Source organism: Taeniopygia guttata, chromosome Z, assembly GCF_048771995.1.
Source record: "Taeniopygia guttata chromosome Z, bTaeGut7.mat, whole genome shotgun sequence".
Taxonomy (NCBI): Eukaryota; Metazoa; Chordata; class Aves; order Passeriformes; family Estrildidae; genus Taeniopygia; species Taeniopygia guttata.
The window spans coordinates 51,509,109-51,522,411 of record NC_133063.1 but is presented as its reverse complement, the minus strand read 5'-3'; the positions used below and the strand labels follow the sequence as shown (position 1 = coordinate 51,522,411).

The following is a 13,303-nucleotide window of genomic DNA, read 5'->3' as shown; positions in this document are numbered from 1 at the left end:
AAATTTATAAATAAGTTTTTATTTTGCCCAACTCTTGATATCCTGACTTGCCCACTTACAAGACAATATGGTTTCTGATTGAAAGCTGAACTTGTATGTGTGCAGATGAATTCGATGGCTGCTAAACTGCTCTCCTTAGGCTCTGGTACATTGAATACAGGAAATACACTTCCCCCCAGCCTTGTCTTTGATCCTGAGGCACTAGTCTCTGTGCTTTTATCCTGTATCTTTCTAATGATGCATAGTAGATACCTCTCAAATGTTTTTTCGTTCTCCACAGAAAGACTGGTTTTATTCTCCTTTTACCCTCTTCCTTTATGTCCTGTTGTTCTCTATGCCTTTCCTTCTTCCTGTTCCTTTCAGATGTCTTTGTTATGTCTCCCACATTCCCACAATATATCTGATAATAGACACTTCTTCCATCTGGAGTGAAGACCTAAAAATCTTGACGCTTCCCTTCAACTGTAACTAATAGAAGATGGAAATTAATAATCCTCTGGTGTCCTATTCCATATGGAATATTGCTAGCTCAAAGGAATGTGCTTATGATAAGCAGTGACCTGTTCTGTTTCTGGATGAGACACGATTATCTCATAACATAGAATAAAGAAACATAGGGTCCTCTTATAACTTGATGTCTGCTACCACTTTCACTGCAGCGTGGGGTATTATTCATAGTGTGTTTCCTGTGACTGTGTGAAGCCAGTAGCAATGGTATGTCTGCCAAACTGTTAATCTCCCCCAGGCTAAGAGCTTTTAAAAATTTAGAGGATGTAAGTCTAAGTGTACTTTAGGTACACTTACTTGGCCCACAGGCTGGCATTGATTTTTTTTTTCTCTATTCTCATACATCAAGGTATATTTTCTTGGAATTCAGAATGGCATCAACTTCTTAATAATGCTGCTTTTAAAACAGTTTGTTTTGTTTTTCTTTAAAGTTCTACTTCATGAGTCTTAGATCTTTTGTCCCATACAGCATGTTGCGGTGGCTTTCATTTCAGGCATCTTCATGCTGAGTGGACTATTCTGCGCCACTTAGCAGTGGTTTACTTTTGTATAAAAAAGGTCTTAAACTCCCTTGGGGCTTTGCTCATTGGCACAACATCAGGGAGTGCCACTGCTTCTGTGGGTAGTCAGAGAATCCCAGAATGGCCTGATTTGGAAGGGATCTTAGATATCATCCAGTTCCAGCCTCTAGCTGTGAGCAGGAACACCCTTCACAGAGTTGGGTTGCATAGAACTTCATCCAGCCTGGCCTTGAACACTTCTGGGGATGGGGCATCCACAACTTCTCTGGACACTTGTTTCAGTTCCTCACCACCCTCAGTAAAGAATTTCTCCCTAATATCAAATCTAAACCTCCTGTCTTTCAACTTGAAGCCATTCTCCCTTGTTTTGTCACTATGTGCCCTTGTGAAAAGTCCTTCTATGTTGAATACTCTCTTCATGTACTGTAAGGCTGTAATTTGGTCACCCTGAAGCCTTCTCTTTTCCAGGCTTAACAATTCAAATTCTCTCAGCCTTTCCTTGCAGGAGATCTCTGATCATCATGGTAGCCTTTGGACTGGGTCCAGCAGGTCCATGTCCTTCCTGTGCTCCAAAGCTGAATACAGTGCTCCAGGTGGGTCTCAGCAGAGCAGAGGGGCAGAATCCCCTCCCTCCCCTGCTGCCCACGGGGCTCTGGATGCAGCCCAGGACACGTTTGGCTCTCTGGGCTGTGAGTGCCATGGCCGGGCCATGTGCAGCCTCTCACCCACAGCACCCCCAAGCTCTTCTGGGCAGAGCTGCTCTGGGTCTGTTCATGCCCAACCTGTGCTGGTACCAGGGGTTATTCCTACCTGGGTGCTGCACCAGCACTTGGCCTTGTTAAACCTCTTCAGATTCCCAAGGGCCACTTCTTGAGCTTGTCCAGGTCCTTCTGGATGGTATCTCATCCTTCAGAAGTGTCAACAGCACCACTCAACTTGGTGTCATCTGCTAATTTGCTGAGGGTGTACTCAATTCCTTTGTCTGTGTCATCACTGAAGATATCAAATAACATAGTCCCAATACAGACCCCTGAGCAACATCATTGTCACTGATGTTCACTGGGTCTCTGAGCCATTGACCAGGTGTGACTATTGAACCAGTTCCTCATCTACCAAACAGTCTATGCAACTGAATCCATCTCTCTCCAAATTAGAGACAATCATGTGGTGGGGCTGTAAAACCATGTCAAAGGCTATACAGAAGTGCAGATAAATGACATCAATAGCCATTCCCCATCCACTGATGTAGTCACTCCATCATAGAAGACCACTATATTGGTTAGGCAGGACTTGCCTAACAGATGTGAAGTTGTGATGGCTATCCTGAATCATCTCCCTGTACTCCCTGTGACTTAGCACAGCTTCTAGGAGTATGCACCGTGATCTTCCCAGGCACAGAGGTGAGGCTGCAGGTCAGTAGTTCCTGGGGTCCTCTTTTATATAATTTTTAAAGATGGGAACCATCTTTCCCTCTTTCCAGTCACCTGGTACTTAACCAGATTGCCATGACTTTTCAAATATCATGGAGAGTGATTTGTCTGTTTCCTTTGGCTCCCCTCCCTTTTCACCTGGTTTGACTCTGCTAGTTGTTCTAGCCCCTTGTACCTCAATTTTACAAGCAAATATGTGGCTTGTTGATGATGAAAATAGAGTATTGACAAAGAAGCAGAAATGTTGAAGGGATAACCTGACTAGAGCCTTTTCTATGACAGTCATGTCAGGTCATCTCTACATGCTTAAATTGGTTCTGGAATACATAAATTCAGCTCATACCTGAGGTGTGTCTACATCTTTATATCACTAGATATGTAGTGGATGTAGTTTGTTGGTTTAGTCTGCTATGAACTAGTTTGCTATCTTTTGCCTTTGGGAGAAAAGATGCCATGCCTTTGGGTCAGCTTAGAAATCCAGTGGAACAATTTGAACTTTGTTCCAATGGAACTTTATAGACGTTGCTGAATCTAGATGTCCAGAAATTTTTCTTAAAATAAAAAGACAACTTTGTCTAGCTAGTTTTTGAATTTTCTACTGCTAACTCCTTAACATTATTCTGAGTTGGAAAATAAGTGTAGTGCTTCTGTTTTTTTTTCTTCTGGATGATGTGCTCTTTAGATGCCTTTGATCCCTTAAAATTTTGGGATGGTGTATTCTTTAGAAATAAAGTCTTTGATCCTGTAAATGACTGCTGCTTCTGAAACAACTTTACTAACTCAAGAACAGTTTAAATGGCAGAAGCTTTTATAAATTAAATCAGATTAGAGACCAATAGCTCTTGTTAATGTCAATTAATATTGAAAAGCTTTCCTGTAGTTTTTTCCCTATGTAAAAATAATTTTATATCAGTTTCTTTTACTGATAGAGTAGCCTCTACAATCTTGAGAAAGTCTTTGGCTCAGAAAAGTAGTTACATGGGATGAAATAATGAATTGTTAGTTTTGTCATCTTCATTTCCCCCATCTGTATCCATTTCTCAGCTATTTTAATTCAGGTTTTATATTTCTATTTTTCTTCTCATTTGCTACTCTGCCTAGTTTAGGGGAATTTTCCCTGAATCAGTACTAACTAGTATTGTTTTTGCCTCTCAAAGGAGAGTATAAATTCACATTGTGGATTTTTACAATTTTGTTTCTTATTGTTACATCCTTCTTTTGGGTCTTTATGGCCACCAAAAAGACCCATGGGCAGAAGACATTCATAGAGTCATAAAATACGTTGAGTTGGAAGTGACTCACAAGGATTATCAAAGTCCCACCCCTGGCCCTGCACAGCACCATCCCCAGGAGTCACACCCTGTGCCTGAGAGCATTGTCCAAACACTTCTTGAGTTCTGTCAGGCTGGTGCTGCGACTGCTGCCCTGGGGAGCTGCTCCAGTGCCCAACCACCCTCTGGGTGAAAAACTTTTTTCAGATGTCCAACTTAAACCTTCCCCGATTCAGCTTCAGGCCGTTCCCACGGGTCCTGTCACTGTCACCACAGAGCAGAGATCAGTGTCTGCTCTTCCTCTTCCCCTCACAGGGAAGTTGTAACTGCAGTGAGGTGTCCCCTCAGTCTCCTCCAGGCTGAACAGACCAAGTGACCTTAGCTTCTCCTGATTTGGCTTCCTCTTAAGGCCCTTCATTATCCTTGTGACCCTCCTTTGGACACTCTCTAATAGTTCAGTATCTTTTTTATGTAATGGCACCCAAAACTGCCCCCAGCACTCGAGGTGAGGCTGCCCCAGTGCAGAGCAGAGCAGGACAATCAATCCTTTCCCTTGCCCAGCTGTTGATGCTGTGCCTGATGCTCTCAGGACAGGGTTGACCCTTTGTTAGAGGCTTCACAGCTGGTATATATTGCCAATAAAAGGGCGTTTCCCGAAGATACGTGTCTTTGATTGTTGCTGATGTGCGCTAGAATCCTGTCCGAGCTGCCCTTGGTGCCTGCCCCTGGCTGTGTCCATGCCACACAGTGACGGCAGCGCCCGAAGCTTGGAGCGACTGCGGCGCTGGGCACGGTCCTGGCGCTGAGAGCAGGTCAGCTGTTGGACTTCATCATCTTAAGGACTTTTTCCCAACTTAAATGAGTCTGTGAATCTGTGAAATAAGGATGGTCAGGGGAAAAAAATGCTTCTGTGGAAAAACAATGTGACAAAGGAGGTTTTATCTTGTTTTGAAACCTAGTTTCATGGATTGTGATGAAAAATGTTTAAGAATTCTGCTTTTTAACAGAGAAAAATGCTGAGGAGCTAGCAGTGGAACACCACTAAAACCTTCATAGTATTTCTTAATTATTAAATGTGCTGCGCACTTTGTTTGGTTTCTGAAAAGCACATGGAGGAGACAAGTGACGCAGGTCCATCTATATTGCACTTGTCTCCCCTGTGCTCCTAGGATCTTGGTGCAGTTGCCAACACAGGTATACATGTTAAGTGTTGTTTTTATTCTCTAGAGGTTCTTTTTCCTTGGTACAGGAATGCTTTGTGGGAATACTTAGGATGAATGCCAGAGTCTTACAGTGAGTGCCAAAACTGACACAGCTTTAGGGTTTTTAATCTTGTTGGGGTTTTTTGGTATTTGGTTTGTTTTTTTCTTTTTTTTTGTGTATTTTTCTTGGTTTTTTTTTTTGATTTTTTTTTTGTTGGGTTTTGTTTGGTTTTTTGGTTTGTTTGTGCTGTTTTTTTTTTTTTAATTAAGAGAACTGGATAACATCTACTACTGTGTAAAGTGCTATCCCAAGTCCTAGTCCAAGTTAGGAAAGCATACTTGAGGGATTGTTAGGCCTGGTTCTTGTCCCCTGTAGAGATTAATTTCATTCTTTGTGCAGTGAAATAATGGCACCGTACAAAGTCCAGCTTGCTGCTGCTTTTGGATCCAGTAAATGAAGATATCAGTAACATACCCAATTTCAATTAAACAGGGTGCTGATTTAAAGTCAAAAGAGCTATAATAAGTACTTTCTAATGTAGCAATATTATTTCATTTCAGATGCATCTCACACAATTCCATAATACTTCTTTCTCCCTTAAACTTTTTTTTTAATTAGTTCTTCAGCTATTTGTATTTGGCAAAAAGCTTTGTGATGCTTAAAATACAGACATTCCTCTAGTAGCTTATTTCTGAAAAGTCTTTCATTGTACCATTATGGCCTTTAATATTTATTAATTTTTGTTTTGTTCTGTTTTTGTTTTTCAGGAAAACTGCAAGGAATTTCAACCAACCTATGTGCAAAGCTGCAAAGACAACAGTAGTAGAGGTAGGGAATTGAAATATAGTAAGCCCTATACTTGTATAGTCAATATACCCGTGTATCTTACATGGTATTCTGGAGACAGGCTAGGGGGATTTCAGATCATTGCAGGATTTCAAATCAGGGTCAGTGGTCTAACCTGTCTCCTTGGATTGCTTTTTCCTCACACTCTTTGACACTAGGCTCTACTTTGGTGAGTAATTCCTTTGTTGCTCTACATCTGATGCTGACAGGACTTTGTGTTCACTGTGATCAGCCTTTGAAAGGGAAACAAAGCAAGAGCCTTCAAATTTGTTAAATTATGTAATACGTGGATGAAAGAGGAAAAGAGTAGCCTTAAGCTATGCTTGAGGAGATTCACTTAAGGCTTTATGCAAAACTTTTTGAAAATAAAATCAAGTACATAACATCATAGATTAGGCAAATCACAGAGCTGTCACAGTTGTGGTCTCTAAAATTTAATAAATTACATAAATATCAGTCCACAGTAAGATATAAACAATTGGCTGTGTCTTGAGGAAGAGTATGGACTAGCTGATCTAGAAGTTTCTTCCAATCTTTTTGCCCTTTTTCTTTATCAGAAATGATAATATTTAAAAATATGAAGCAGCCTACACTGGAAAAATATTGGTGCCTGGAGAGTTGCTAAGGCATAGCAATATGTAAAAGATATGCTCTCTTAGCTTTTTCTTCAGTCTCTGGTAAGTTTTTTTATATGCCTAATAAAAGCTACATGCAGTTAGGCAGTAAGATCCAGACAAAGTCTTCTGGACTGTTTCTAGTAAATGGTATATGGAAGAGGCTTTAATATCTTCAGGATTTTTTGTTTGTTTTGTCTGGGGCTTAGCTTGGATTTTGTTTGTTTGTTGTTTATTTGTTTGTAAGATGTTGTTTGGAAAATATATTTGTTATATAAGCATCTCTGGATAATACATTTGGGAACTTTTGTTATTTCTTTGTGCCTTACAGAATTATCACAAAAAATACCATTATATTTACCACACGACTTACACTGACAATACGGCAAAACATTCCCATGTTTTGTTTTTAAGAAAAGTTTCAAGTATTTTTCTATTTAAAAATTAAATAAAGAATCTTTTCTTCTAGACGCTTGTCCTTTATACCTTGTTCAGTCTGGCATTTAAAGAATTTAAGTAGATCAAAGCCTTCCACCTACATTCCATCTCATTCTCTCTTTTTGCTCTTCTATCCATGTATGATAGGATAGAATTTTTTTGTCAGTGAGCAGCTGATGTGACATCATTCTTGCTGTAATTCCATTTATCAATTGTTAGTAGATCTGCTGTCAAGTGTGTCCACTCTGAGTCTTATTGCATTTTCAATACCATTTAAAAAACTGTCAATCTTTTTGCAAGATGCATTATTAATATTACTTTGCAATTCTGTTTTTTATGTACAAATTGGATGGAGATGCAAAACCACAGATTTAGGACAAATATTTTGAACCATCCTTGACTTAATTTCTAAATGTAATTATTTCAAAGTGGAATTCAGAATCTTGTGTTTGGGTGTAAGAGTCAAAACCCAGGGAATCAGAAATAAATATCTCTATATGGTGTCTAGTACATCCTCAGTAGTGAGCTCTATAAGCTGTCTTAGCTCATCAATACGGAACTGAGGCGACTAAAAATTTGAGTTTTGTCTGACTCCTTAGTTAATGTTGCTCAAGGCTGAAGATTGAAATTCTCAATCCCATTTACAGGGAGAAGAAAAAGGTTTGTATAGAGTAGTAATTCAGATACTGTCTTGGCAGGAGGGATTTCTAAATCCTGGTGTTTCTTCCCAACTCTTTTTCTGTTTTTCACTGACTGAACATTTAACTGAATTTAAGTAGACAAGTTCTAGTCTCTAAGAGTAGAGACTTGAAGACAATCCTGCTCTTTTTCATCAAAATAGCTACAGGTCAGGCTTGTCTTCAAAGATAAAGTGATTAACTGGGGTTTTCAGGATTGTTTCCCACTTTGCTGAGATTGACTTTAGTTTCTGATCATTGATGCAAATAGGGAATGGCATTTGGCACAGTAAGGTAGTTATCAAATATAAACTACTGGAAATCCAATCTCAATGTGTCTGTGAACTTGTTGAAAATAGGAAGTTAACCAGAAATCAATTACATGTGTTAACATGTCCTGCTAAGTTAACCTGAGGAGATGTGAAATCTGACATGCATGCAGTGAAAGACTTTTTTCTCTTTCCTTAGTGCTGTTGTTCTCTAGTTTTAGTCTGTGTGGTGTTTTACACACTCTTATGTGAAGTACAGATAAGACACTTGATAATTGTAACAATTCAGAGGCAGACAAATTTTGTCGATGTGAAGGATAAGAAAAAGAGGTAAGAGATAAAACTCCCCCACTTCTCAAACTCACAGACTGATAGCTATTGTTTGCTTAAAAATTCTCCTGTATTGTGAGAAGTGAGATTGGCTGTGCATAGAGGCATCTGAAAAAGGAGGAAGTCAGACTGTACTATTACCGGTTATGTTTGGGACACAAAGTAAAGAATTACTGGTTTTTAAAATGTCAGATTAAACTTTCAGCCTTGTTTATTTTGAATAGGCAAATGATCAGAAATAACGATTCAGTACTCATTTTGGGATCAGAAATACATTGATTGTAAGCTTCCAATTAAATGCAACAAGTGTTTACTGAGCTGCACAATTTTTTTGAACTGTTGCATGCATCTCTTTTGTTTATGTAAGTGTGAGGGAGTAGAACCTGCTATCAAGATAATAGGGGTGGGTTATCTGAGAAACAGGTAACTGTCTATAAAAATCAAACTGTGCCAAGTCCAATGGAATTTCTACTTTAATTTGAAGGTGACCCATTATTAAAGGTCAAAAAAAAAAATTCAACGGAATTGCATGATTCCTGTTATTTGTAAGTTAACCTTTGCAGAGACAAATGCTAAATAATGTTGGTAGCATTAGTTATTTTGTCTTTATATAAAAGTGAAATGATGCAGGTAGTTCATCTGCTTCTCGCTTCAGCTTGCAGAACTTTGCAGAAGTTAAACATGCTGTCAGACCTGTAGCTTTGTTTGAACCTAAGCTCTCACACACTCAGCCTGAAGCTTTTAGGTTGTTTTTTCAGAGCTATAAATACTTTTCTGCTCCTGTAGCCAAGATGGGAGAGTTGAGAAATTGGCCAATACAAAAAAAACTCAGTGGTCAGAAGTTACATACAAGCCACCAGTGCTCGTAAAGACTGAAAGGAAGAGCATGTCATGTGAAGAAACTTGAGAGTTGTGTGGTGTTACAGATGTGGTAATACTTCCAACACTGTTGAATGAAGGTGAAACTGCATTGAGGAGGTGTCACTGCTGTCAGGACCCTCAACAGAGCTGTTTGAATTTTATGATGGGAAATGACCTGCGAGGCAGCTTGGAGTTGCAAGAAGGCCTCTTGGATGTGTGCCCACACTCCTAGGGTAAGGGCTGTGATAACAGGGTGCTTCTTAACATGTGCATCTCCTTGTAGAGCACCTGAGCAGAGCCCCACTGGGCTTTTGGTCATGACACTTCTTTTTTGTAGGGAATTGGGGCTACCCAAAGCTATGGGAGAAAACATGGTGTGACCTTGCCAGATGTGTTGTCATGACAGCATGGGAAAGGATGATATAGGCTTGGGCTCTTGCTTTCTACCACAGCAGAGTACATAAATTTCTGTAACTGGCCCAAAAGACCCTGAGCGCTTATCTGTTTTCTTTTTATTCTCTGCTGTGAGACCTACTGAATATTTTTCCCTGTTGAAGTGGTTTGAGATCTCAGCCACTGCCACTGTGAAAGTGTATGGTAGTGGTAATGGTCAATATGTTTAGAAATATTTATTGACTTGCTGTTTGAATATCCAGTTTGAATAATTTTCTTTTTCAGATCACAGAAGATGGCTAAATATATATCCTTGGGTAAATAGCATTTACACCTCAAATACTATCAGGGGAGGGAAAAAAAAGAGAGTGTACTTTCTCATAAAAATGCATTAAATAAAAATCATTAAGCCCTGCATTTTATCTCTGGTTGCCTAGTAACAACACAGCCACATCAGTGAGCACCATTTTCTCAGGTACAATGAACTGCGTGGCACTAAGGGACAGAATCAGACTGAAAAAAGCGATTTGTGTCCTGTTATCTGCGATAAATCATGGCATTTGGTTTTATTGAAGAAACTCAAAATGAACCTTTTTTTGTGTGTATGTCTATACCTCCAAATGCTTTAACAATGGCAAAACTTACTTCAATGCACAGCTCTGTTCTGAGAAATTCTTCAAGATTTTTAGACAGTGATGGTTTACTGTAAAAAATCAGTAAGTACCACTTTGAAGTGAAAGAATCATCTAATTGAAACTTTTTTGTTACCTGGGTGCTCCATCCATGGAACTCTAAAGTGAGCCCTGGTAGAGGATGGGTTTGGGATGGACACGGACTTTACATCATGTGTATTTCTGTGAAATCACAGATCAGGACAAAAGACATAGAATTAAAGTCCTTCTGTGCAAATGCTGTAACCACTGAACTTTTGTGCTGCTATAGCTTTTGTTGATATTATTTAACTGCTCAATGATGAGTCTGTGTGTGCTTAGGCAATGGTTGTAAGGGAGTGTCCCATGGACCTGCAGTGGGGGAAAGCCTTTTTTTGAGAATCCCATTTGTCATAGGATGGGCGCTGAACTTCTTAGTCCTGCACATTACCAGCTGCTATTAGCACAAGTGACAGTAGAATTCTACTTGCTATTATGTGCTCCTATAATACATTATGTATATATGTGTATATACATATATATATATACAACAAATATATAAAACTTTGTATCTTGAATATGTAGGTAGTTAACCGGGGCTTTTCACTGCATAAGTGTATTTACATACCTAGGCCTTAGCTAAATTCTCAGTCAGAGCTGGCTGTGGATCTGAATTTAGATAACCCAAATATAATGTATAGACATTACAATAACCTTTCCCAGAGGACTCTTAGTTGCCAGATTTGAGTGAACACTTGTGGGAGAGCAACTTTGAAATACAAGCTCACGATCCTTAGAATATATAGAAGAGAACATAGCAAAATATCAGGAATGTCTCTTAGGAACTCTGATTTCATAAACTCATAGACTTGGATTGATGAAGCCTTCTAGGAGGTATAGCAAAGAAGAAATGAAGTTAGGGAAAGACTGTGTTAAATGCATGAGAATATAATTTTCCAGCATGGAGGAAGTATTGGAAGAGCAGTAGGAGTTTGACCTAGATCACAATCGTTGTAATCTCAAACACAGAAAAGAAACATGATAGAAAGTGAGATCCAAGCTCAGATGTTTGAGGCTAAGCATTACAAAGCCAAGCAAACCAAAAAGCTTAAGCTTCTGAGAAATATCCAGCCCAGTACAAAATAAAGAATACTTGAAAGTAGCAAGAAGTCTTTTTGAAAATACATACATAGTTGACTGGGAGACCAAGAATATTTCACTGCTTAATGAAGGGACTAAAATTATCAGTGCAGATTACAACAAAGGCTGAAGAGTTTAATGCCTTTTCTCCTACAGTACTGAGGAACGTTAACAACCAGTTTGGTGGCTATAATGATGCCAGTCATAGAAAGTTAAAGAGCACATTAGAGAAGGATTGAAGTTGATATTCAAGAACTACTAGTATTGTTTTGGAGAAGCAGCACCTAGAAATATTTGCCATAATAGTTTTAGTTTCCCAAAAATTCTGTTATACAGAACTTGCACTGAGGGTGTCCAATGTGTAGAAATGCACTCTGGACACCCTGAGTGTCATTCACCCTGAGTGAATTTATATTCCCACGAATATAAACAAAGATCCTTAGTTTGCGATTCTGATTCATCTGGAGAAAGCGGTAACTAAACAAATCTTAATGCAACTTCATGTTTGAACAGGTGTTCCTGGATTTTATTACAGAGAAACAAGCACACTCCCCCTTTTTGTTAACATTTGGAATAAATCAAATGTATTTTATCAGTTTTCTTCTTGTTGCTGAAAGAAGTGGAGAAAGAGAGTTGTGGATTTCATCTCCATATGGACCATTCCCTTAAGTGTTTAATTCCATGATTCTTGTGGGTCCCTTCTGATTCAGATGAATCTGTGAAATATTCCCAATCAGAATGGAGAAAGTATGTAGCCATTTGGCTCTGTAAGCAATGGGATAAGGAGCATTTCTGCTCAGGACAATTTTTCACCATTTCTAGTGAAATCAGAATTTTCTTGTAAGGCTATGATAAGCAAAAAATTCCATTTTTATAGTTTGAAGGACTGATTTAAATGTTTCTTCTAGCTTCAAATAGTAATAAAGTGCTTTTATAAAGTACTTTATCCTTGGGGTTTTTAAAATTTCCATATGTGTCTATTGATCTCTTTTCCAGGCACCTATTAGGAAGGATAATGATTAAGTTCAAGAAAACTTTAATTCTTCTTAGAATATGTTACTGACAATCTCTTTATGTACACGTTTCTGTGGTCTGTTGAAAGTGTCTAAGCCACATCAATTGTTTTCTTTATATCAAACTTTTCCTTGAAAGGTACCCTGACTACCTTCTTCCTCAAAAGTGCAAAGTTTATTTATCTTGAATATTTTGGGAGGTTGATATATCTGCTATGATTCTGAAGGTGAAATGGACCACACTAATTCCTTGTTGAGAAACAAAGCAGTAGCATGTCAAGTAGTTTCCAGTGCTCTTTGTAAATTACCGCTGTCTCTAATGAACATCTGAAATAAGGAGAATAGATGTGTGCATAGAACGTGCAATTTTTGGATGAAGCTACCTTTTTGTAGCATTTACTGAAATACCTGCAAGGCTTTTTTTCGTACCAGAGAGAACCAGCAACATATTTAGCTACAAATCAGCTGCTGTTTTATGTTGCTATTAAGTTGCTATGTATCTCCTGCTGCGCATGCTCTGGTCTGATCCTTAGTTAGATACATTCCTTGAATCTGAGGGGGGTTTAGTTGCACTTGAATAGATTTTAAAGTACTATCCACCTTCTTGGATAGTCCAATTAAATATCTGATTTATTTTTTTATTTTTATTTTACTATTCTACTTCTCACTTCAGTATTTAAATTCCACTTAGTTCATTTTTGAAAGTAAAACTTATTATCTTCTGATCTTAAAGTTACATTTCTTGGAATCTGTAGGATATGAGAGTTCTTCTAGTCTCTTTTGATTTGTCATTTCTCTGATGTGAGTAAGAAAATAAAATCTTTTGTTGTGATTATGGTTGGGGTTTTTGGGGAGTTGAATTATTTCAGGTAAAATGTGAATAATTTTAATAAAAAAGTCAGTTATTTATTTTTACCTTCTAATAAGTTCAAAGGCTGTCAATCTAAAACAATTGCAATTTGAAAATAAGTAACAAAGTACAGCAATAATGTATTTAAAGCTACATATGTTTTGTTTGCAAAAGTGTTAAATTATATTCCAGTACAGTTAATATTGTTGGCAGCTATTCTGTTCTGGAGTGGAAATATCTGGGATGTGGTCAGTTCCCTTATTCAGCTGAGTATGGATTAAACAGGTCTT

The 13,303-nt window shown here is 38.4% G+C and overlaps 1 protein-coding gene across 5 annotated transcripts in view; it reads left to right on the top strand.

The window, feature by feature from the left end:
* The window catches only part of OXCT1 (3-oxoacid CoA-transferase 1), a 122,381-nt gene that overhangs the window by 23,252 nt on the left and 85,826 nt on the right, over positions 1-13,303 (top strand). For all 5 annotated transcript variants that reach the window (XR_012053114.1, XM_072922547.1, XM_072922549.1 and 2 more), the window contains one exon: positions 5,700-5,760. Coding sequence is in view for 4 of the 5 variants with exons in the window: in XM_072922547.1 (XP_072778648.1) it covers positions 5,700-5,760 (61 nt within the window). In the remaining variant the exon portion in view is untranslated. The remainder of the gene's footprint in view (positions 1-5,699; positions 5,761-13,303) is intronic.